Raw genomic sequence first — 23,797 nt, 5'->3', positions numbered from 1 at the left:
AGTGGCTAGGGTCTAACTACAGGTGAGAAGAAGTTCTGGAGGGGTGCTAATCAAAGTCAAAGGTAATAAAAAGTTACTGTCCAGCCTCCACAAATCCTGGAGGATTTGGAGGAAAGAGGAAGGATGACAAACACCAGAGGCAGAAAGTCACACGGAAAGAGAAGAATGGACAGAGAAGAATAGAGAGGATCAGAAGCCTGAGGGAGGCAGAAATGAAAAGAAAAAAAACACACAAAAAGCAAAACCCACAAATTTAACCTGTTAAAAAACTCTGTGTGAGGAGAGAGTTATTTCAAGTGCCTAGTACATACATATACATCTTTAAAATGAAAACAAGACATTTTTTATTTTGGAATAAAAGCCGAAAAACCAAGTTTCATTATCAAGAAAGAGACTTTCAGCCCATCAAATCCATGAAGGGTAAGGAAGAATTTAACCACTTCTTGCATTTCTTGCAACAAGGGAGCTTTTGCAATGCAACAGCAACATGGTGACAACACTTCTAGATAGGATCGATCTCTCTTGATCTTTGCTCTCTACTGTCACTGACTTTATTTATTATACCGCAAAGGCTCAGACAGCCTTGAACACAGACCTTCAGCGAAACATAATGACACAGGGTGGGAATTCACACATCAAATTTGTATCCGCTTCAGCTTATCATAGCTGTATTTGTCTCATACTAGGTTCTTGCTTCAAAAAGTTGCAGCGTTTCCTTCTTCTAAAGAAACTTTAACAGCTAAAAATGTGAAACTTGAGGAAATGGTACAATTTTCCACCACCATTCTGCTCTAAAAAGCTTGAGACACTATATAAATGTCTTTTATGTCTTATATGCTTCCCTAATCTATTTGAGAAATCTCTCTTTATCGCACTCTCACTAAAATACACACAGTTTTGCTTCATCGAGCGCTACAAATTCGAAAAGTCTCTCTCTCATACCTGGCTGCATTGATTTGTATAAAATTCAGTTTACTTGATCGAGGGTTATGACTCAGTCAGTGGCTAAAATTTAGGTATGACTGATTAAAGTCGATGTGGTTTATTAAAACAAATCTGCAATAAGTCTGCCGCACAGCATACCAAAGGCCAATCCAAAAGTTAAGTTACTTAATTCAAATCAAATTCAAAGTAACTGACAATAAACTAGAAAACAGATGTTACCTGTATTGTTGCTGTTAACTTCTTATATTTGAATAGACTTTAAGAAGTCAGTAGTGTATATGGGGTAGGTTCTCAACTGCTGTTTGAGGTTAACAACTGCTAATATTTAGAATTCTTAGAATAAGCTTGCACCTACATTAAGTGTTGGTTTCACTCAAATGTCATACTTGCACCTCCCTGCAAGACCAAATGATCTGCTTTGTAGGTGTAACAGCTTATCTATGCATCTTATATATTCTGATGGGTATTCAAAAAAAAAAAAAAAAAACTCAACAAGTGCACATGAGATTCCAATCCTCATTCTATAAAAATACAATTTATAAGCAGAAGCTACTCAAGAATTGATTATTCCTCTGATGTAAGATTAATTAACAGATTTTTTTACCAAGCGCTGCAGATTGCATTAAAAAAAATACAGATTTTGAGACAGCTTGCTTACAAACAATTAGACAGGGGAGAAATGATCCCTCTAACTTCATTAGCAAAGGTAATTAATTATACCAGAAGAAAAATGCTGATTTCACATCATCATTATGCTGCCCACGTTGCCTGTCCACATGCCTGAGTTTGTTACTGGCTCTGACAACGGCTGATTTTCATGGTAGTGAGCCAAATTTTAGGCTTCTCCATCAGCCACAAAGCAACAATATTACAACTTGTAAATCCTGACAAGCAGCAAAGACATACAGTTTCCCTGTGTATCACTCTTCTTTATAGGAGACCTGGTCAGTTAAGCGCAGTGCTGAGCAGTGTGAGACTAAAGGAAGCCGGGTAATATCACAGTCTGTCTGAGAAACCACTTGGTTACAGCACTCGTGTCCTGAATGCTGAGAGCACAGGAAAAATACCAAAGCAGTAGGTTAACATTCCTCGGTCCTACCTCGAGCTTCTTGCCGTCCTCATCATAAACCGACATGGTCACCTCAACGTTTTTGGGGGTTGTCTTACTCCCTTTGTCAAAATCCCCCTGAACCAGAGTCACGTAGATGTCGTTTCGCACATCCCCTTTAGGAAATAAAGAAAAACAAAAACAAGAAATGAGAAACCACCAACGCTTCGACGCTTCTTAGGGCTTCAGTTTTATCCTTTTCAATAATATTAATATTACAGCAACACTGGATATTATATGTATGACTGACTTTGCCCCAATAAATAAATAATGTCTTGGGTTTTTTCTGTATTACAAATATTTTATGAACTGCAACAGTTTTCAGTAAAGTAGGACACTGGATAAAATCTAAACAAAACACTGATTTGCAAATCAATTAAACCCCATATTTAACTACTTTTTTTTTTTTTTAAATAAATACTACTACTATAAATAAATACTTTTAAATAAATGTTCATTTTGAGTTTGATCCTCTTTTTTTATAAACTGAACAGGGACAACTGAAAATATTAAAAGAAAACACCTGCTGGGTGAAAAAATGACAATTCATTAAATTATTTAGTAGCATCGCTGTGTATAAAAAGAGTATTATGGGAAAGGCTCACTGCTCTGTGGGAAATACTACAACAACTTAAGAATTTGGGATCTCCCAGGTAGCACTGCATTAAAAATGCAAACCCATTGTGAGTTAACACATCGTTTCCTTGCTTCCACTGATGCAAGTTTAAACTCCACTATGCAAACAATCACATATCAAGAAGACGCAGAAGAACCGGATCCTTCTCTGGGCCAGAGCTCATTTATGATGTATTGAGGTGACATGGAAATCTGTCTTGTGATCTGACCAATAAAAATATGAAAGCCTTTCGTCTCTCTTTGAAGAGAGCATGTTATCAGTGCACATGATGCTATGAGGGTGTACTAATGCACAACTTGTACAAGTTTTGGAAGCACTATTAATGCTGAAAAATCTATTTTGGAGCTGGACGTGTCACCTTCCACATTGTGTCTTTTTCATGGTGGTGAGCCTAATTTCAGGTTACTCCATCAGCTACAAAGCATCAATATTACAATTAGTAAATTCTGACAGGCAGCAAAGGAATACAATTGTGCATCGCTTTACTTTATTGGAGACCTGATCAGTTAAGCGCCATGCTGAGAAAGCACAGTATATCACAGCTTGTCTGAGACACAGGGTTGCAGTCCTGGCCTGTCACCAACTGAGAACATTTGAAGAACTGTGAAATGAAAAATACAACAAAGGAGGCTTCAGACTGAGTCGCTTCCAATCTTATATCAAGGAAGAATGTTGCTCTAATATGAAATGTGTAGCCAGTCTTAAAAATCCTTTAAGGGTGTTTCGCAAAAAGAATATCAGAGGTGATGCGAGACGGTCATACACCTGCCCTCGTCCAAATGTTTTTATTAAATATTGTCGAGCTTCTCAATTAAATATGGGGATTCAATCATTTCGGTCTGTTTTTATTTACATTTTACACTGAATCCTGACTTTTTTCTGTAACAGGGTTATGAACCCCACTGAAAGCATTCAGCCATTTAGCCAGGGAACTTTCTGAGGCAGGCAGCAAAGGGGAAGCTTTTTAAAACCTGGCATAATTATCTCAGGGAAGCCCATCTTGCGAGCCACGGCTGTTGATCGGTCCACAAGGTGAGGGAAATCCTTTCTTATCTGATGGATGTCTCCAGGAAGCAGCTTCAGAGTGACCCACAGGCCTGGTAATGGAAACAAGAAAAGGAAGTGAGGCATCAAGTAAAGCAGTATGTCATGAGGAGACAGGTAAAGAGGCATGAATCAACTCTAGGGAAAGTGATTCATTTTTGTGCGTTTTGCTTGGTTCAAAGTTGGGTGTGATAAGCTGCTGTGACTAAAAGCTACGACACAAGTACGGTTTTATTGTATTAGAGAGAAAATCTCTGAACTATTTATAGTCTATATTGTTTTCATTTCATCTGTTTGTACCAAGTCTTTTAATTTTTCTTTTTTTTAAACAATCTGACACCAGTAGCTGCTCTGACTTTCTTCTGATTGGGAGAAATCCTTGGCTCTTTTTCCAAAATGCATGGCAAGCCAGTTTCAGCTCTGTAAGCACATTTAAAGGTGGCTTCACTCACTCTTAATATTCTCTAGGGGGGGGGAGAAAAAAAAAAGACCCACAGAGTCACAGCTTTGAAGAAGAAATGACTGAATGGATCAAATTAAAGCAGTCTGTAGTGCCCTTGTTCACAGGCCACAAGAATGAGTGGTCCTTGTGAACCTTAGAGACTTTATTCACTTACACTTTATGGGCCCCTTATTGCTATGAGTGACAAATCCCTCACTAGGTTAGCTGGAAGTCTTTTGATATGTGGACATGACCGAAACAGCTGCTGCGAGTACTCCACTGTTCTTCCCAGCGAGGGTCAGGGCAGACCTGACATTTATCCAAGTACGTCTTCATTGGGCGTGACAACACCATGGAGACTGTCATGTTATTTCCCCTCCTCAGCAGCACAAATCCCTCAGATGGTGAAGGTTGTTCTTCTCAGCACAGATGTCGAGTCCTTGATAAGCGCCATTCTTCACAAAAGTCTCAACAGCTTAATTAACAGCTGGATCGCTTGGATACTGTAGTCCTGGCGATGAGACCGACTATTTATAGTGTGAGCAGTAATTTATGGTGTGAGCGCTAAGAGTAAATTGTGTTTTTCATTAGCAAGTGGAACAGTTTTACTGCCTTGCAAGTATGTTGGGGTTAATAGTACCTTGTACAAAAAAAGATCTAAAACAAAAAAATAAGGCTTGCACTGACTTCAAAAAAAGATTTTTAGCAGCATCTGATTTAATCAAAAGATAAAATAGATTTTTTTCTCCTGGTTCATGTGAGGTGACGATGGCAAGGACAATTTGACAGAAAACTGGGCTTTTTTCTGATGTTTTGAATTAAAAGAAAAATTCTTGACTAAATGAAACCCAAATGAAAGAAGAAAATAAAAGAAAGAAATAATAATTTTATAACAGTTTTTCCGTCGCCTGTACAAAGTGTACAAACGCCCGATGTAGTGAGGCGAGTTTCTTCCTTGGCCTCGGTTCCTCTATCAGAACTGTTGCACTGTACCTTGGCCCTTGTGATTGACCTCTTTGGCGGTGATAACTTTGTTGATGACTGTCTGGAGGAAGTCATTCTCCCCTGCCACCCTGGGTGAAAAACGGGAGATGTTCAGCTGCTTGTGGCGAATGGCGTCATCCAACGCTAGCCTGCAGTACGTACACACCAGGCAAACACCACGGAGAAGGAGAGGTGGCAGGAACAGGAGGAGGAAGAGGAGAAGGTGGAGGAGTGGGGCAGGAAGAGCCATAAAGTGATGGTTGTAAGAAGGGGAGTGGGATGAGGGACAGACAGAGAGAAAAGAGAGACACACCGAAGAGTGATGCGAATACCATGACAGACACAAAGCCACTTGTTAGCAGTTAACAGCGAGCCAGGATGGGTCATGAAAGAAACACAAAGAAAAATGATCATTTAGGAAATTAAGTCCAGTCAGTATCCATAGAGCAACAGTATCAGAGTGAATGCTGACTTTCCCAAGTTTGATCTTGGTTGGGTTTTTTTCCCTTTTATTTTTAAAGATGCACCCCCCCCCTAGAAAACCCCAGAAAAAATCCAATCTCAGAAACAAACTCTGCTTAGCATCAGAAAAACACTCAAATATAAGTACCAAGTATAACATGTTTTGTACTCCGTAGGGCAACAAATTCATTGAAACAGCTGATGCACAGAGCATAAAAAGTAGCAGATGTGATCTGGGAGGCACCACATGTGTGGCAGCTGTCACAGGAAAGTGTGTTGTGAGCAAAGATGGCGTCTGCTGTGTAGAGGCTTCTTAACAAGCAGAAGGAGATGAGCATGGAGAAGACGACTGTAGTGATGCACGGAGGAAGCAATAAAGAATCTCTGCCCCTCGCACTGTTTTCAGTGTCTCCCATCTTAAACCAAAATCAGCCCGAGCAAGGAAGATGAATAAGCAACAACAAACATTTGCACATTCAGACACTGAATTCACTCAAACATTGTACAACAACCACCAAAAGACAGATTTTGACTTAAATTTGCATTTCTAAAATTATGTTACCTTTAACCTTCAAAATGTCAAAACTGAGTGGCCACTTGATTAGTTACACCACTGGTTGTTCATACAAATATCTAATCAGACAAACACATGGCAGGAACTTAGTGCATTTAACCATGTAGAAATGGCCGAGACGACCTCCTGAAATTCAATATGAGCATCAGAACAGGGAAGAAAGATGATTTAAGAGACTTTGAACATGACACGGTTGTTGCTGCCAGATCTGATGAGTCTTAATTTCTGCTGCAACACCCAGAGGGCAGTGTCAGAATTTAGTGTAAACAGCATGAAAACATTGATCCATCTTGCCTTGTATCCAAGTTTCAAGCTCTTGGGACACTTTGGGCTCCTTAGTGCTAACTGAGCACCGCTAAAACACCACAGCCAAGTATTGTAGCTGACCATCTCCGTCCATTTATGACCACAGTGTACTCATCTTCTGATGGCTGTTCCAACAAGACAACGAGCCACGCCCCAAAGCTCAAATGACTTGAAAATAACAAGTTATTTGTACTTCTTGGCCTCCACGGTTACCAGATCTCAATCCAGTTGAGCACTTCTGGTATGTGGTGGAACAGGAGATTTGCATCATGGATGTGTAGCTGACAAAGCTACAGAAACTGTAATGCTATCATGCAAATTTTGCAGCACCTTGATGAACCTATGCAACTAAGAATAAGGCAAAAGGGCTTCTAAACTGATACTGGCAAGGTGTAACTAATAAAGTGGCCAGTCACTATATGAACTTCCTGGAGCCCAAGAGGATGCCTTTAAATTAGGGACTTGGCTGGCTAACATCATTAATCTAAAACAGAGAATATCCGTCAATTTCAGTATCTCACAATAGCTGTCATTCTTTTTCCTGCCACTCAACTATCGTTTATTACTGAATTGACATGTCAGTACAGCTTGTTTGTTTTTTTACAACAACTCAATTGAGTCTCAAATCTAATGTCTGTAAGATTATTGCCAATTTAACCTATTTAAATTTCTGTTTGGCTGCCAGAAGCTAAATCACACCACTGTGTCACGTTCTCTAAACGGCTCCCTCGCTTCCTTGAAAACACATTATTAAGCTTCTGTTTCAAAACTTGCTCTGTTTTTGAATGGCAATTATTCACACTTGGACATAAATAACTCCTTGTAAAACCTCCTCTAATTTCCATGATTTATGCTCACAGATAAGCCCATTATGTGAGGTGATCAGCAAGCTAAACTGCCTGAATGTGAGGCATTTCAATTATGCAGGAAATCACGTTAAGAAAAAAGGTTGCTCTGCCTCTTTACACTATCCTACAAAAATGGTAGCAGTTAATGAGATTGCCTTAATTGAGTCAGCGGGGAATAGGGGAGTGTTACAGTCTTAAAACCCCTTCTAATCTGGCGTCAAGGAGACAAAACTTGTAGAAAGAAAAACGACACTACCTTTTCGGATATACAGTGTATACCTAAAATAATGGATGAAATTTTAAGCCATAAAATGTATCAGTCTTGCTTCTTTTATTTATTTTTTGGCAAGTTTATCCAAAACTTAAAGGACCTCCATGTTAAATGTGATTTATTTTGTGCTTCAGCACAATGCACTTACGGCTGAAATGGGATAAAGTGCTGCTTATCCTCGTCGTCCATTTTGCCTGTTATGATGTCAGTGACATCCATTACTGTGGAAAAAGGAGAGAGGTGGGGGTTAAAACGTTCTCAAGGCCTGCAGAGTGTAGCGTGGCTATGAAAGAGATCCAGAAAACTGCATGGTGGGCCACATCAGGGGGTAAAAGCTGTCTCAGCCAATGTTGGGATTTTCTTTGATGAGCACTAATTAAGTCAGAGGCTGAGCTGTGAGGAGAAAATCTGAGTAGTGGTTACGATGTGCACAAGCCTTTTGAAGCTTAAAACAAACAATGATTAAATATGAAATGAAGTTTCTTTAAATAGCTGTTACAGCGAAATGAACAGGAAGATCATAAGGTGACATAGCATACGGCTTTGAGTAGAGTTATCACAATATGTCAATAAGATACCACCGCAAGGATGCGAGTAGCAGCCTCATGGTGTAATATTAAACAGAATTATGTTAGATGCTAGAATGATGAGTCCTTCTTTACAACAAGACGCATGATTATTATTTTTTTTTTTCCAGTTTGCTTTGTTTGCGCGTTTGAATGCAGGCATTTGAGTCGGAAAAACCTGACAGCAGAGCTTGCCGACGAAACAGGAAATGCATTCTCAAGTCTGTCTGTTGGACAGACCAACTAAAGATAACACAAACATAAAAATGACACTGACGCCAAAGTTTACAGCAGCTGTGTGAGAGTCAGCAAACCTTTATAATTGTGCCTAAAAAAAGAGCGAATCTCAAAAAGCGTTCCATCACGCTGTGTACAGCGGCAAATAATGATGATGTCTAAAGATAGGCCATCATAAATCAGGCTGTCATTTACCTTCCCCTCAAGTGGCACTGGAAAAAGGAAAAAAAAAAGACACCAAGAGAGGGGCGTAATTTTCTCTGTTGGATAACTGTGGGCAAAATGGCAATCTAATTAGTTTACGATACGCCTGGCAGCTTGCCAACAGGCAATAAATCAAAACTTTCTCTCTCCCCCCCCCCCCCCCCCCCCCCCTTTCATTTAGCTGGAAACCTCTCAATTTTACCCAAATATATTTACTCAGCCACGCAAGGCACAATACTTACTTTTACCACAATGCAAAACAAGAACTGGTACACATTATGATATTCAAGCAAAGCCGGGGCTCTATACAGAGCAGCTTATTTCACGCAGATCTTTAGAACAATAGATTATCATGAAGTCTCCGTGCTGTCTTCTGTACCTGCCACTCCAAAGGGTCTTCTCAGACCTGACGTCAGCTTCTTGGTGTTGTTGTCTCGTAGCTCCATCCGTCCAACTCTTACAATCTGACACACGAAGCTGATCTTTTCTCTCTTCAGATCTTCGCTACCCAAGTCCTGAAGAGGTGTAAAGGAGAAAAAAAGTTCTAACAAAGCGCCTTAGAGTCACTACAAATCCCGGGCTGTTTCAATCAGATTGTACAACATAGGGATGAAAATCCTCTGGAAAACACAATTGGATTTAAAGCCCCATCTGACAGCAGCCTTTATCTGATCGATTAATAGCACTTTCTGCGGTGAAAATGAGTTTACGTAAAAGCCAAACATTTTACCGCAAATTGCTTCAGCAACATATGTGATTGTGTCCACAGATTCATTTTTCCAAACCTTGGAAAGTCCTCCCAGTGGGCTCACACTGACCCTTCTGCCCTTGGGCGTCCATCAGATAGAGGTCTTAGTAAATACATACAGAAAGCTGGGCTCTTTCTGAGAGAGCTTAACAAATACAGGCTCTGCAAACAGGCTCGCACGTGCTTCGTAACATGGCTGAATAAACAGTGAACTACAGGCGAGTGTGCGCACACTATAATCACATGCATTTACACATCCAAACACTCACTGTGAAGACTGCCCGCAGATTATGAAGCTGGTCGATGTCTTTTACTAGGCCACAGCTTGACCATTTTACCAAGTAGTTTTCACTGTAAGGGAGAGACGTCAGGGGGGAGGAGCATGACGTTCACAGGTGAAACAAAAACAATACAGTGAATTCAGACACCGAGATTAACAGCATTAACATCAGTTTCCTTCAGAGCTACAGAACCTTGAATGTTAATCCAGACATTAGTCTGCTTGACTAATGCTGGAGGCATATGTAACACTCCTCAGCTGAGCAGCTCAACACAATAATTTGCTGTCACAATCCTGAAGCGTGAATAAATGAAAGGGTTTACCTGATGAACTTGGACTCCACTGGGTCGTAAAGCGACATGAGCACCTCTGCATCTTCGCCAATCTTACACACCACATTCTTCAGAGTCACAAAGAGGGCGAAAGCTGGCGTGGAAGCGAACTTTGCTTGCCTCGTCAGATCAATATTCTGCTTCTGAGACTGAGAAACAGAGAAACGGAGGGGAATCAGCAGTATCACACGTTGTTCATGCGCAGCAGTGTATTGACAGAGAAACAGTGCTGATGCCAGCTGTACATTGGATTAAGACTAGCCACTGTGGTTGGTTTTTGTTTTTTTACACACACACAAAAAAAAATCTAACAAGTTAAAAAGCTCCTAATATCTTTCACATTGAATAAAGAGGCCTTTACATTTACTTGATCTCCAGGACTGCATATACAGTAAAAGAACCTATTCCCTAGCGTCCTTCAAAAATATGCTGCGGTCACGTCATTAATATTCATCGTGTTGACCTGGACACTTTCTTATTGGCCATCCATATGCATTAAAGACCTCCAAAGGAAAGGTCACGTACGATGAGACCACATAACTGCAGGGCACTTAGTGGCTGGCACTCCCTACATACTGCAAACTGACATTCAGGTGTGGCACACCACTGATAAGCCAAGTAAAATAGATTGGGAATCTGGCACGGCTCCTGACTTTCTAAAGAAATCAAGCATTTTAGTGTACCAGGATTGGCTCAATTTGTCCTACTTTTAATCCAAAGTTGTTCAAATGCCAAAACCCCATCGCAGATTGAATCAAAGTGGTTTAGGTCATCTTTTTGGAAAACGGAACGGTAAAACAATCTGTATGGATGTGCATCAGTACAGATGGGTTAAAAAGAGGCAGTGACAGTGTTATCATACCAATGGCTGATGTGTTTAACATGTTAACCCCTTTAGTTTAGCATTTTATCATGCTATCAAAACACACACGCACACTTTAGCAATAAACACAAATCACAGGGAATGTCGCTGTAATTTGTCATTAACTGAGGTACTGGATACAGTGAAACATCCGCTTCAGGTGAACAGTCTATAGCAGCGGATTTTCACAGACCGGCCTTTAAGGTGTCGCGGATAAATACAACAAAATAAAATTATATGACCAAGACACAAACTGTGGTATTTTATAATTATAATAATAAACACAAATTCACTGTGCAATTGTGTAACTTTATTAGCAGCGTCCTCCTGAACATTGAGAGTAACATCCTCCTCTCTGCTCCTTATTGCTCTCTAATCGCTATGGTAACGCGGAAATATTCCTTTCAAAATAAGACACACAACTTCAACACGGGGAAAAAACGCAGGGGAACCGTGTTAACGATAATAACCCTAAAAACCATAAATTTCATACCCAAGCATCAACTCTCGCGGCCCAGTACCGAACGACTCACGCCTGGGGGTTGGGGACCGCTGGTCTAAGGCACACAAAAACTACTGGTAACTGAATCAGTAAAGATTATCTAGTAGTTGAGACTGGACCAAAGGGGTGTACCATGGAAGCTAAAGTCACATCACCACTAATCTTAGCCATTTCGTGGCTAAAATTACAGATATTATTTTGGATGAAGAATGGCAGATATTATTGCAGAAGACCAGCTCATCATCTTTTACAGTGACATAAAAAAGTAAGTAATAAAAAGAAAGATTGAAACAGCTGTGCCCAAACTGCACAGAAAACCAAACAACTTTTGTCAGATGTCCTTACTGTGGAAATCTGTGATTACCCTTCTTGTTTTTATTTCTTTTTTAATGCAAACACTATAATCGTGCTTGATTGACCAGCTGAGATTCGATGACGCAGAAGGAACAAGATCATGATGTGATCTGTGTTCATTCACACTGTGCGCTAATGGGCATTTGCTAAGCTTTAATATAGTATCTGGATAATAGAGCTGTCCCAAATACCATATTCTGGGCCTTGGAGGTTCAGTAGTGCTGAACAAGAACAATAATAATCATTAGGAGTTGCTAAATGAGACTTAACTAGAGATACTGGTGCTGTGCTTTGATTTCTGCTGATATCAGAAGCGGGACAGCTAAACTACATACCAACAAAAGTGTTTTGTTTTTTTTAAACTCCCTGGATTTGTTATATTTGCTAGCCACTTAAAAAATAGCTGCTGCTGGTTTATGAAAAGTCACAAAGTTGGCAACAGTAAATTTCAGAATCGAAAAACTTGCAAATTAAATGTCTTTCCAACAAGCAAATAACAGTAATATATTCAGTTTTTCTCTCTACTGAGTTTGTCTGTTTACCTTCTCCTCTTGGATCCGGTCCTCAATTTGTTTGGAAGCTGCCTCGTGTGCCCTGAACAGGCTGATGGTGCTGGTGAGCTCTGGGTCCAGTATGTTCCCATCTTTGTCTCTGACCACCAGATCAAGATCCAGGTACCTTGCATAAATAGAGGGTAGAGTTAACAAGCGCTCAGACCCACCAAGACAGTGTGCATTTGTCAGAAAGGAAACAACACATTTTATTTATAAACATGTACTCCTGTCACCTTATTTCCTGCCCAAATTCTACTTCATATTCATAACCTCGGCTCCACTGTTTTCTTTCGAAACCTATCTTTCTGCTATGCAGGGGAGCCAGAAAAAACAACAGTATATGTCTACATATACTCAGTGCTGCATTTCATCAGCTGATCACTACTTGCTTCTGAGGGAAAATTCATTTCTCTACCTGGCCAAAGGTTCAAAATTTCATCACAGGAGCAGAAAAGAGCTTCACGATTTTCATTTCCAACTGATTTTCTAGGCCCACTGCAGATAGTGCAAGAGCTGTCATTTCATGATGGAATACAGTGCAGTTTGCTGAAGCTAAACCCCATCAGTTTGTTCTCAAGCTAAGTGATGACCTGTCATTTTCTATTGACTGACACTGCTGACCTCTTCCAACAAGACTTGTTTTTTCCGGATAGATTTGAGGATAAAGGGATATAAGCCATAGGGAGAGAAGGAAAAATATAAAACACTCTCACAGCTGAAGACTCACTTGTTGCCATAGTCTATCTTGGAGGTGACTTTCTGTTTGAGCTCACTCAGCTCGTCCTGTGGGAGGGTGCCGGACAGAATCTGTGAACGCCATTCAATGAGGTCGTAGATCATGTCACGGACACAGTTGAACATCTCACGCTTGTCTCCCTGTTAGGCAGAACAACAATGTACAGCTTAGACACATTAGGAAAAGCTAAGAAAAAAAGTTTGAACTCTAGTAGAAACTTGCACCTCAGTTTTTGGCTATAATGTGGTGATAAGCACCAGCCAGGGCAGGGAAGATGATGACTTAATAAAAACCTTTTTTGTGTATCCGCAATGTTTGTTGAAAGTGTGTCTCTACACTTTTGATATACTTATTTTAGTTTAAATGTAACTTTTATTTATTAAAGAAGTCATGTAAAGACTGTATATATAAGATGGATGTAGCTTCCAGGCATAAAAAGTGAAGCAAATGTAATGACCACTAGAGGGCGACTCCCATGGTTGTAAAACAGGGGTGTCCAAACTCCGATCCATTTTTAATTGGCCCGCAAATAATTTTATAAATAGAATAGAATATGGCCCGCACTTCAACTTTTGCTTAAGTGTATTGCACTTCTTAGTTTTAACACCAGGGGGAGCTACTGTTGATCAAGGCAGTTGCTCCACCAAAAAGGACAATCACAGAAGAAATGTACCCCAAGTTACTAAACATGGCAGAACCAAAGAAGCGAAAGGTAGAAAGTGAATGCAGAAAATTTCAGACACGGTGGGAGAGCGAATATTTCTTCAAAGAATTCAAGGGGAAGTGTGTCTGTTTGATCTGCACTGAAACTGTGGCAGTTATGAAAGAGTATAATGTACGACGTCATTATGAAACCAAACATCAGGCCTATGCATCCTACACTGGTGCTGAGCGAGAGGAGAAATTAAAGCACAGGGTAGCTCTCCTGCGTGGTCAGCAACAGTATTTTTTTCGTGCTCAAAAGGTCCAGGAAAAGGCTACAATAGCCAGCTATGAGGTCGCCCAACTCATCGCAAGACATGGCAAGCCTTTTTCAGATGGAGACCTCATAAAACACTGCCTCGTTAAAGTCACCGAAATAATGTGCCCGGAAAAAGTGCAGGACTTCAACAACGTCAGCATGTCCAGAGATACGGTTGTGCAACGCATTGAAGACTCGTCAGCCAACATTAAACTGCAACTGTCTGATAAAGCTGTGCTTTTGATTTTTACACCATCGCATGCGATGAGAGCACCGATGCCACAGACGCCGCACAGCTGCTATTTTTTTGCGGGGAGTGGACGAGAGCACGAGCGCTTTAGGTGAGTAAAAACATATATTCCACAGTACCCGTGTGTTAATGTGCAGGTACACATGCTTCAAATATCAATAATGCGCATCAATTCTGTCACTACCGTGCTTTTGCGCACAACTTTCTTATATGCGCTTTTCTTGTTAACACACAGAGTACACACCGCTGTGCACAGCGCACGCACATGTAGTCAGCTGATCTCATCTGATGCAGATTTGCTCCTTGATCAAGTGACATTTGTCCGGATTTTTGGCACGAGTGGCATACGATCAGCACCGCAGCTGGATGGCCCGATTTACATACCCAGCGCAGCTGATACTCACCAGAATAATTTACTAAAATATATGCACTCCTGTTATTAAGTCCAGTTCAGTCTGTTAATGTTGATAACGGTTTCAAACGAACGTTAATAGGTGTGTTGCTAAGCCTAATAACTTAAATAACAAACTTGAAATGTACCCGTCCCATTTTCCCCTTTGTTGTTTTTTCTCTGTGCTGTAAATCTTCTGTCTAAGAAGAAATCTGAGGCTGCTGTTCTGAGAATGAGCTACCAAAGCTTTTTCTGAATAAATCAATAAAGATCCATTTATGGAAAGCTGTGATGAAGGCAGTTTCGTCTTTAATTATATTCAACAATATAACATATTCGACCACTTTTAAGTGATTTTTCTAACTTTAATACACTAAAGTTAAGGTTATATACCTAATTTCTAGTAAGTGGCCCAGCCCCTCCTATATTTTTATGTATGTGGCCCTCAGTGAAAAAAGTTTGGACACCCCTGTTGTAAAACAACACCGATTTTATAGAAGTCTGTGGAAGGATAGCCCTGCCCTGTCTATCGCCCTAGTAAACAGTTTCAAGATTAGTTTATGGACTGAATCGGTTTAGATTCATGTTGAATATACAACATCACTTCACCCTATAAGTTATAGCCCTCACTCGTGCCTAGGAACACGATAACATTTAATGTTTCACCATGTGATAAGTTGCTAGCATCTGAGCACTCAGCATCCCTCAATTTTTCAGTTAAATGCACACTTCAGTCGTCATGTCCAGTTTTAAAACAGCAAGATAACAAGAAACTGCTGAATGTTCCCCTGGCAACCACACAAAGTTCTTGTGACCTACGGCGACTGCTAAATGACGAAATTCTAAGTGCAATTTGCTAGGGGGTTGGTGTTGGGGAAATACACTTTTTTTTCTTAGTAGGGGTCACCTACTGGCCTCTAGGTCTGTGTGGCTGGGGATTTATTGGTACCAAGCAAACTGCTGTGTTTATGGCTTCATAACAGGGCTTTGCTAACCAATAGGTGACGGCACAGTGGCTCCATTTTTCTTTTATAGTCTTATACTTTTATGTTTTTCTCTTACCCATTTTCTTTTATTTCTATAGATACAAGTGAGTCCAGGTAAGCTGGTTACAAGCAAAAATCTGTTAAAGCCACTGAGTCAGCATAAAATAATAGATTTTTTGTATTTTACAGGAAATCCTCCAAATAGTATTTACCAATAAACATGAAAATATGACAAAAAACAATTGGTGAAATAGAAATAAACACAAAAAAGGGCAAATAAACCATAAAATAATGCACATTATCATTTTATTAATGTGTGTGTGTTTCCACTGGAGGAGCAAAGGTTGGCTTACCACATATAAGTCCCTCCATATTGTAGCCCACTCCCGCAGTGTCGTGGTAACCTCTTGAACCAAGGGCAGCTCAGTGGGAATGACTGTCTCCTTTTGCCTGCAGTGACAAAGAATTATTTTATTTTATTTATTTTTTTGTTTTACAGTGATTGTGTCCCGTCTGCCCTTTCCTCTCCACATTAAGGCCAGGATTATACTCCCTTACACACAAAGAGAGCTGCAGATAGCATGGACAAGTAGGTATTCTTGTTATATTACTCCATTCTGCTCGGAGTTCTCTTGGAAGTTCTCTCTCTCAGTTAGCTGTATTGTAGCAGCTGTAACAGGTGGATAAATCCACACAGTCACGTCATCACTTGGACCCAAGTAGACCATTAAATAGTCAAGGACGCACAAAGTATAACATAGGTATAAGATTCATAAACGGACAAGTTGTGTGAGAAGAAGAGAGATTTCAGCGTCGAGCGTAATCATCACATATATGTTCCTTATACTATATCAGTAAAATCCAACTATTAAAAAATATCAGTGCCTAAAGATTCTCAATTTAATTCAAAGATTCTGAAGTTTGGGTTTCATCTTTGTGTTGTGCTGGTGAAATCAAAGAAGACAGACCAAAACAAAAACAGCGCCGCAAGTTGTGCCAAAGCGAACACACATGTCACATCACATCAAGCGCAGACCTTTCCACTGAAACAACCTCCGAGGGTGTCTACAAACAACTTGCACTTTATCTAGTCCCTAATTTTCTCAGCAGATCTATCAACTAAAAAACTTGTTATATACTTGCTTCCTGTTTGATCTCTGGTGCCATCTTTAACACTGTTTGTTGCTCCTGATAAATATAATATAATAAAGAAGCATTCAGAAATTTGACTTAGCAGTACTGACCCGCTGCCCTCGACCGTGGCCTCTTTCAGGTGTATGTAGCAAGCGGGAAATATGCCCTGGAAGAGAAAGAGATCGAAAAGAGACGTAAGTGTAAAAGCCGAAAGAGCATTTGAAGAACTGAAAAACTGAAGTTGTAAAGTTCAAATGTGTAAGTAGCAAATTTAAGTGTTTAAAATGTAGTTTTTTGCTCACCTTTTTGGATTTTCTCCTCAGCCTATAGCCTCTGTACCAGTCTAATAAGGAGAACGGTTACAAACCATGTTACACAAGGAGAAAAAAACCCTCCTAAAACAAATCACAGTTTGCTCCACTAAACATTCTTTTGTTTAAATAAAGGATGACACTAAAGAAGGAAATAACAGTTCTTCCACGATGCAAAACATCAGACCAACTCATGGGTCTGGGATTACTATCGCCTGCCTTTACAGCAACTAAATATCATTATCACACAATTGATTCTTAGAAATGTACAAAAACTTGACAGAAAAGCCGATGTCCAATGTTGTCGTGTCAGCTCCGATTAAACGTGGCATCAGTAAGCCTGTTCTCACCTTCATATGTCTCAAGTATGTGCACTGTGTCTCCGATCTGCAGTGACAGCTCCTCCTCTCCCCGGGCATCGTAGTTATAGATTGCTGGAGAAGGACGAGAGAAGACAATATAAGAGGAGGAGATATTACAGCAGGAGGAAAAAGGCAATAAAGTGTTTGGCTCCCTTGTGGCGCTAATTGTGTGCCACTGCAATGTGTAGTAGAGGCATCACACATATACTGGATGTCCACCCACACAGTCTAACACAGTGATGCTTGGGCCTGGCACCTTCAACGCTGTAATATCAACACATTTTTTTCCCACCTACTGAAAACAAACCAATAAATATGGATAATGCCAAAACAAAAATGATGACAGTGACTTTATGGTGTTCCTGATATATATATATTTTTTAAACTGCTCTCAAACAACAAGAAGATGATTTATATGTTAAGAAAAATATACAGTGCTCTCAGAATTGTCTGAAAAATGACAAACATAACCTGTCAAATCATATGAATTTATAACAGAAAAAGTTGTGTTGGGTTCTACCGGTTATTATTCAGTTATGTGTAATGATTAATAAAGTAACCACCAAAGTTTGAAATGATTTGTATGATGCAACTTTAAAGAAAAAGAATGTTAAAAGACCAAGAGAACGAATGTGGACATTTTAACACGCAGATCAAAAAGCAAATCACAGATCCTTTGAAATTTCCAACAAATCTATTGAAGTCTCCAATGCTTCCAAGAAAACAGAAAACATATGTTGTAGGGCAACAAAATAACATCAGCTTGGCAAAAGTAAATCTTCCTATCTAATGTCTATTTTATACCCAATTAGGACATTAAAGGACTCGTTTCTTGAAGTCAACCAATAGAGCGCAGGCTATTAACTCTAAAGCCACTGAATCCAGTGCCAACACACACACACACACACACACACACACACACACACACACACACACACACAGTCAGAGCTCCATCAACATGTCAAGGTCAAATTATAAAGACAATAAAATCCTGACTGTTGACACTTGTTCTCTCATTCAGTGAGCAGTAAACAATATGTCACTGTCAAACAGCCAAGCCCAGCACCTGTCTGTCTAAGAGTGCACAATTGCCCCCCACCCCCCCACACACAGACACACACACACTGCATTAAAAATTAAACTGACAGGGGCTGTGGAGACACATGTTTGTGTGCATCTATAGGCACGTGTGCATGTCCTGCTGAGAGCAGGCACACCGAGGTGCTTCAACAAAGGTTTCCAGAGGTGAGTGACTGCTTAATTAAAATAGACCCTCACTGCAGGCACTGGAGCCTTCCCAGCATGCCGATGGTGAAGCAAGTGAATCAACCATTTCCTTTCTCAATTACCTGCCATCTGAAGAGTTCACTGTACTTCATTAAACTATCACACAGCATTTTAGCTCTTTTTATGTTGAAAAACAGTCAGTTAGCAATTTAAATACTTCTGGAAAGTCCAGGTCATTTTCAGATAATTTGCAATTAATGATAACTGTGATATTATTGGGATTTTTTATTCTGTATAAGGTAAAAGCATTAAAGAACACAATTAGTGATTTATGCCAGATCATAGTTACAAAGCAGCTTTGATTATGCAAAGTTCAAATTAGCAGTATGTGTGTCAGCTAGAATATAAGTCGGAACATTTTATAACAATCCCCTTGGTCCTGTCCTATTCTGTCACATGTTTTCCCTACCTGCTGGATCTATGACACCTTTCAAAGCTGGATCTCCACCTGCTTTGGAAGGCACTCTAACCCCACTGTCTTGGACCGAAGCTGGCTGGAGATGCGTATCCGCTTTATTGCCACTCAAACCAGCTTCTCACTTAATTGTCAGGATGTGATATTCGTTACTGAGGCTGGTGATTATATTGTTCAGCTATTCATTTGTCACAAAGCACATGGCAAATAAAATATCTGCAGAGAAGCAACGAATACTCTAAACGTGTGAAAAGCACTGAGGTAATGTGGCAGAGAAAATGACAAATTCAGACGTTCAGCATGTGCACGCAGCCTTAATCGTTACAGTGCATGCAGTAAAGAACCTCACTGCATCTAGAGGGCATAAAAACGCATGTGTACCCATTTGATTCAGGCCTGTGTGTATTTGCATGTACGCGTGCATATCCACAGTGCATTTTGCGCATCCCAGAACAATCCAACGAGTCCACTGAATCTACCAGAACATGACCCATGGGCTGACAATGGAGCAACAAAGGCCCTAGGAAATGAATTCAATGGTACCACACTGAGATACAAAAGGCACCAAGAGGCCTAGAAAGCAACAAAACATCAAAAAGGGAGGTGGGATTAATCTGTGTCGAGGCATCACAGAGTAGCCCAGTCACTCCGCATGCACTGCGCGCTCAATTAAACTATCATTAAGAGTAGCTGGAAACGTCTGTAAAGCCATCAACTGCATATGTATGTTTGTTTAAAACTAGGCGAGAGGGCCAGCTGATTCAGCACGAGCAGCAGGTGATCCGAGGGAGAAACAAGACACGAACCGCTCCAATAAAAAGATAAAGCATGACATTTTATCAGTAAATGAGAACTCTATAATCAGTGCCAATGAGACAAGTTTAATAGAGTTTAGAGAGTTGGCAAAATCGTCACTGGGCAAGAGGTACAATTGTAAAATGAACACAAACAACACCCTGGGAAGATGCTGACTGAGTGACGACCATCAAACTCTGACATGAGAGAAGATGGTGCAATTGAGCAGAGAAACTAAAATGCTTCTTGTCACGTGAGGATTGGGGGGGGGGGGGGGGGCTAAATGACAGCTCTGATTACTCATAAACCTGTATTTGCATACTCGAGTAATCTGATGTCAATTAGGAAGCAGTGAGGAAGAGAAAATCCATCAGAGGAAGAAGACGAAGAGGATGGGGAAGTGGACCGTATTCTCCCTAGAGTGTGGCATGCAAATGATTTTCTGGGAACGGGATAAACAGTAGCATCATTTGGACGGGGCTCATTACCATACATAACGTTGTGCATAAGGCTGTGCAAACTCGGAGAACGTTATCATCATAGGAAACAAGTGAGGAATCAGATTACAGAACTCTCCACTTAGCCAGCAGTCTACGCCCTCTACACAATTATAAGCAGCATCGTCTAAAATTTGGACTGATTGTAATTCTACACTTTGGACTCACTAATAACTGGCACTAATCCACGTGAAGCACAACATACCATTACACTCAAACGATAACACAGTATGCTGAGGAAGGAGGGGTTTGAAAGGAGAGGGGAAAGGAAGTGCACGGAAAAGTGGGAAGAGACTGAGCCTCTTGATGTTTTGAGTAAAATCCCCATGGGCTGTAAGCCCACAGAGAGAGACAGCCAGGAAGTCCCAGACAACAGAGAAAGACAAGTGTGGAGCATAAGGCAGCTCTCAGCACCGGAAGGGCTTGGATTATACAGCACTGGAGTCAATGTGCAACTTCAGAATAAAAAGGCACCCAGGAACTTATCCAATTTTTGTAACATAATTAGGGTTAAACTGCCATTAGTTTGTGTAAAGTAAAAGAAAATGAAAACTACAATAGTAGTTTTTCATACTTAAACACAACCAAACAGGAAACAGTAAGTGCAAAAGGAAATAAATCACAGCCTTCAGGTTCCATTGTAGTAAGTTTCAGCTTCATAACATCCAGATTCGATAAACCAAATACTAAACAACTAGCAGACTTTAGTTATCATGTTACTCTCTCTCAACAATCAACTGTTAACTTCAAGGCAAGTCCCTTCCTGTGCCTTTTTGAGCATGAGAAGCCAAATAATTAGCAAAGAATGTGAAGCAAATCGTTCCAGCGAGTCGTTTTGAGTGGCAACAATGACAAACTAGGCAGGGCTCCATACTTCATTGTTTGAAACCCACTGGAACCTACTAGTGGTTGTACTTCCTTACTTTGAAAGTTTGTGTTCTCTGACAAAAGAATGTGACCTCTGTCATGTTCAAAGTGGACCTATTATTGACATTTCTAGCTCTGTATTTTTTTATTTTTGAACTTTGCTTGAGTAGCTTTACGCAATTGACAGTTAAAATAATAAGTTCATGATTGATTTCATACTGGGCCAGGGCACAGCGCCACAGTTCATCTACTGTCTGAAAGAGGACACTGTAGCTCTCTTTATGGCGCCACACCTTTAAGTCATCTTCCTTTTGACTGTGTACCTCTCACTAACAGAAGGTGTTAGTGCTGCTACTGTCCAGTGACAGGGATAACAGTGGCACCTTTGCATTCACACATACATCAACAATTTAGAAACAGCAAAAACCTAACGTGTTCATCTCTCGAATGCGGGAAGCTGCCAGAACACCTGGAGAAACCTAACCCAGGCCCAGAATGGCAGGCACAAATCTCTTTACGTTTACAGCGATCACCCCAGCACCAGTGATAACATCTATCTATTAAAAAGACTTTCTATAAATACATTCAATACAAATAAAAAATGTGGACTGTGAGAAAACAATAATATACACTGAAATTGAGCATGACAATCGGGATGAATAAAGAGCACTTTAATAAGCACACAGTGGGCTAAGAATAACCTTTTCCAGGCAGCAGGACTGAATAGAGGATGATTATTATACTCCTGCCGCACTACAGGTCTCCAAGGCAAGACAGAGGAGTCAGCAGAGAGGGGTTTTACATGCATGCAAACACACGCAGTCTCTGAAGGATATATATATATGACCATTCCAGACTAACTGAAGTGGTCTGAATGTAAAATGACACAGCTCTTACTAGCTAAAAGCATCAGACTACATTATACATCTGACCTTATAAAGCTGATGCAACTCAAGTTTCTGTGAAGCATCACCTCAGTGCACACAATGAGACATACCAGACCTCAAATAATAATATTCAGCATCAAACGCAGCCAAATTTAAAAAGAAAATAGTCGTTCATTTGCATAAACATCAACATGTCTTATTGGTGGTGTAATAGTAATAGTTTAAAGCAAGATTTCAAATACTAGAAACTAGAAACTGGTTCAGTGTCCAACATCTTGCATACAAATTGTTTCTGTGAACACATCTTCAGAACACGGGGTGTCCTGGAGGACATGGCAGGAGCCGAAAACAAGCATGCCTTCAGATCAAGCTTGTGTAGTCATTAGTATGGGCGAGTATGATCCGAGCGAGGTGCTGTTGCAGGTGTTTGCTGTGTTTTCCCGACGAGCCCAGTTGGTGGTGAGATGCAGTCGGCTGGAGCGAGCACTGCTGCAGCAGAGATCACAGGTATTCTTCGGGGACCTGCCATGTGCTATTAAGGTAACGGGGAGAGCACCAGTCTGGGGGAAGGGGCCGAGGACCAGGCCTTTGTACTCCATTTCTGGAACACCTGTGGACTTCTGCGGCAGCTCCTCTGTCTGATTTCACCAAGGCTGACAATAATACACACTAAAGGAAGCGGTTGTTCTAAGTAGTGACTTAGAGCATACAAATGAGTCTCAATCTAGTACCAAATGTGCAAATAACTCTAAATAACAAAAGTAAAAATGGCTCAAAGGCGGTTTTCGTGTGAACAGAATAGCATTTAAGTTTTCATTACATTTTAGCCAGAAGAATTTATTATTTATACGCTCGAGCATTTCCATTTCCATCTTCACAGCACGTTGCCTTGACTGTTTTGTTTTTTGAAACCTGCTTCATTTACATCTGTTTACTAGTTTCCCAATCTTTGACTTTTCTTGGCAAGTTACTGCCACTTTTAAAATTAGAGAAAAATGAAAAGTCAGTGGGAGGAATTTGAACCGTGTTTACATGTACATACTTGTATACACATGGTGCAAAAACAAAGCCTCCTTCTAGCATTCCTAAATTCACTTCAAGAATAACACAAAAATTCTGAATGTATTTATCTCTCATAAATGTCTACGCTCAATATCTTCAGTTCATGGGTGTATGAGTGTTTTGTCCACAACTTGTAAAAACAGTAGGAAAGGGGTTGCTCTGGCAAACTGAAGATTAAAGTGCTAACTGTAAACTTCAAGGCCCCCCCATTTCAGATCTAGCCTTCAGCCTTTGTTGCCTGGACTTACCAATCTATTCCTTCCTCTAATTTCCTCCCTATTGAGTGCATTAAAGGGAATCAAAAAAGGCCAAAAGCAAACATATATGCGACAAAATACACTGATGTTATGAAATAACAGGAAATCAAAAAGTTATTTTTAAAAAATCTGCTTCGTCTGACCGCCTTTCCAATACACAAAGATATCTATCTTGAGTAGTATAATAATAGTGAACAAACAAAAAAAACCAAAACAAAACAGGAAGTCCTAATTTGAGAGGCCACTTCTATTGGTCAACATCCTTCACTCAAATTTAGTCTCAACCAAGTCTGTGTATAAATAAATGCACATTAAGTCAAAAGGGGAATATTAACAGTA

General features: G+C 40.2%; 1 protein-coding gene across 2 annotated transcripts in view; it reads right to left on the bottom strand.

Moving 5' to 3' along the window:
- The window catches only part of dock1 (dedicator of cytokinesis 1), a 206,297-nt gene that overhangs the window by 162,879 nt on the left and 19,621 nt on the right, over window positions 1–23,797 (bottom strand). The window contains exons 2-14 of one of the 2 annotated variants that reach the window (XM_080873751.1): window positions 17,380–17,463; window positions 17,021–17,061; window positions 16,829–16,884; window positions 15,938–16,034; window positions 12,988–13,136; window positions 12,249–12,384; window positions 9,980–10,137; window positions 9,646–9,727; window positions 9,008–9,143; window positions 7,770–7,842; window positions 5,170–5,309; window positions 3,662–3,787; window positions 2,045–2,169 (exon numbers count right to left, since the gene is read on the bottom strand). In XM_080873751.1, the coding sequence (XP_080729877.1) occupies window positions 2,045–2,169; window positions 3,662–3,787; window positions 5,170–5,309; window positions 7,770–7,842; window positions 9,008–9,143; window positions 9,646–9,727; window positions 9,980–10,137; window positions 12,249–12,384; window positions 12,988–13,136; window positions 15,938–16,034; window positions 16,829–16,884; window positions 17,021–17,061; window positions 17,380–17,463 (1,403 nt within the window). The remainder of the gene's footprint in view (window positions 1–2,044; window positions 2,170–3,661; window positions 3,788–5,169; window positions 5,310–7,769; window positions 7,843–9,007; window positions 9,144–9,645; window positions 9,728–9,979; window positions 10,138–12,248; window positions 12,385–12,987; window positions 13,137–15,937; window positions 16,035–16,828; window positions 16,885–17,020; window positions 17,062–17,379; window positions 17,464–23,797) is intronic. The other variant, XM_080873752.1, reaches the window with a different exon arrangement.

The sequence above is a fragment of the Rhamphochromis sp. 'chilingali' genome, assembly GCF_963969265.1.
Source record: "Rhamphochromis sp. 'chilingali' genome assembly, chromosome: 22".
NCBI classification, from domain to species: Eukaryota; Metazoa; Chordata; class Actinopteri; order Cichliformes; family Cichlidae; genus Rhamphochromis; species Rhamphochromis sp. 'chilingali'.
This window is presented reverse-complemented; position numbering and strand designations above follow the sequence as displayed.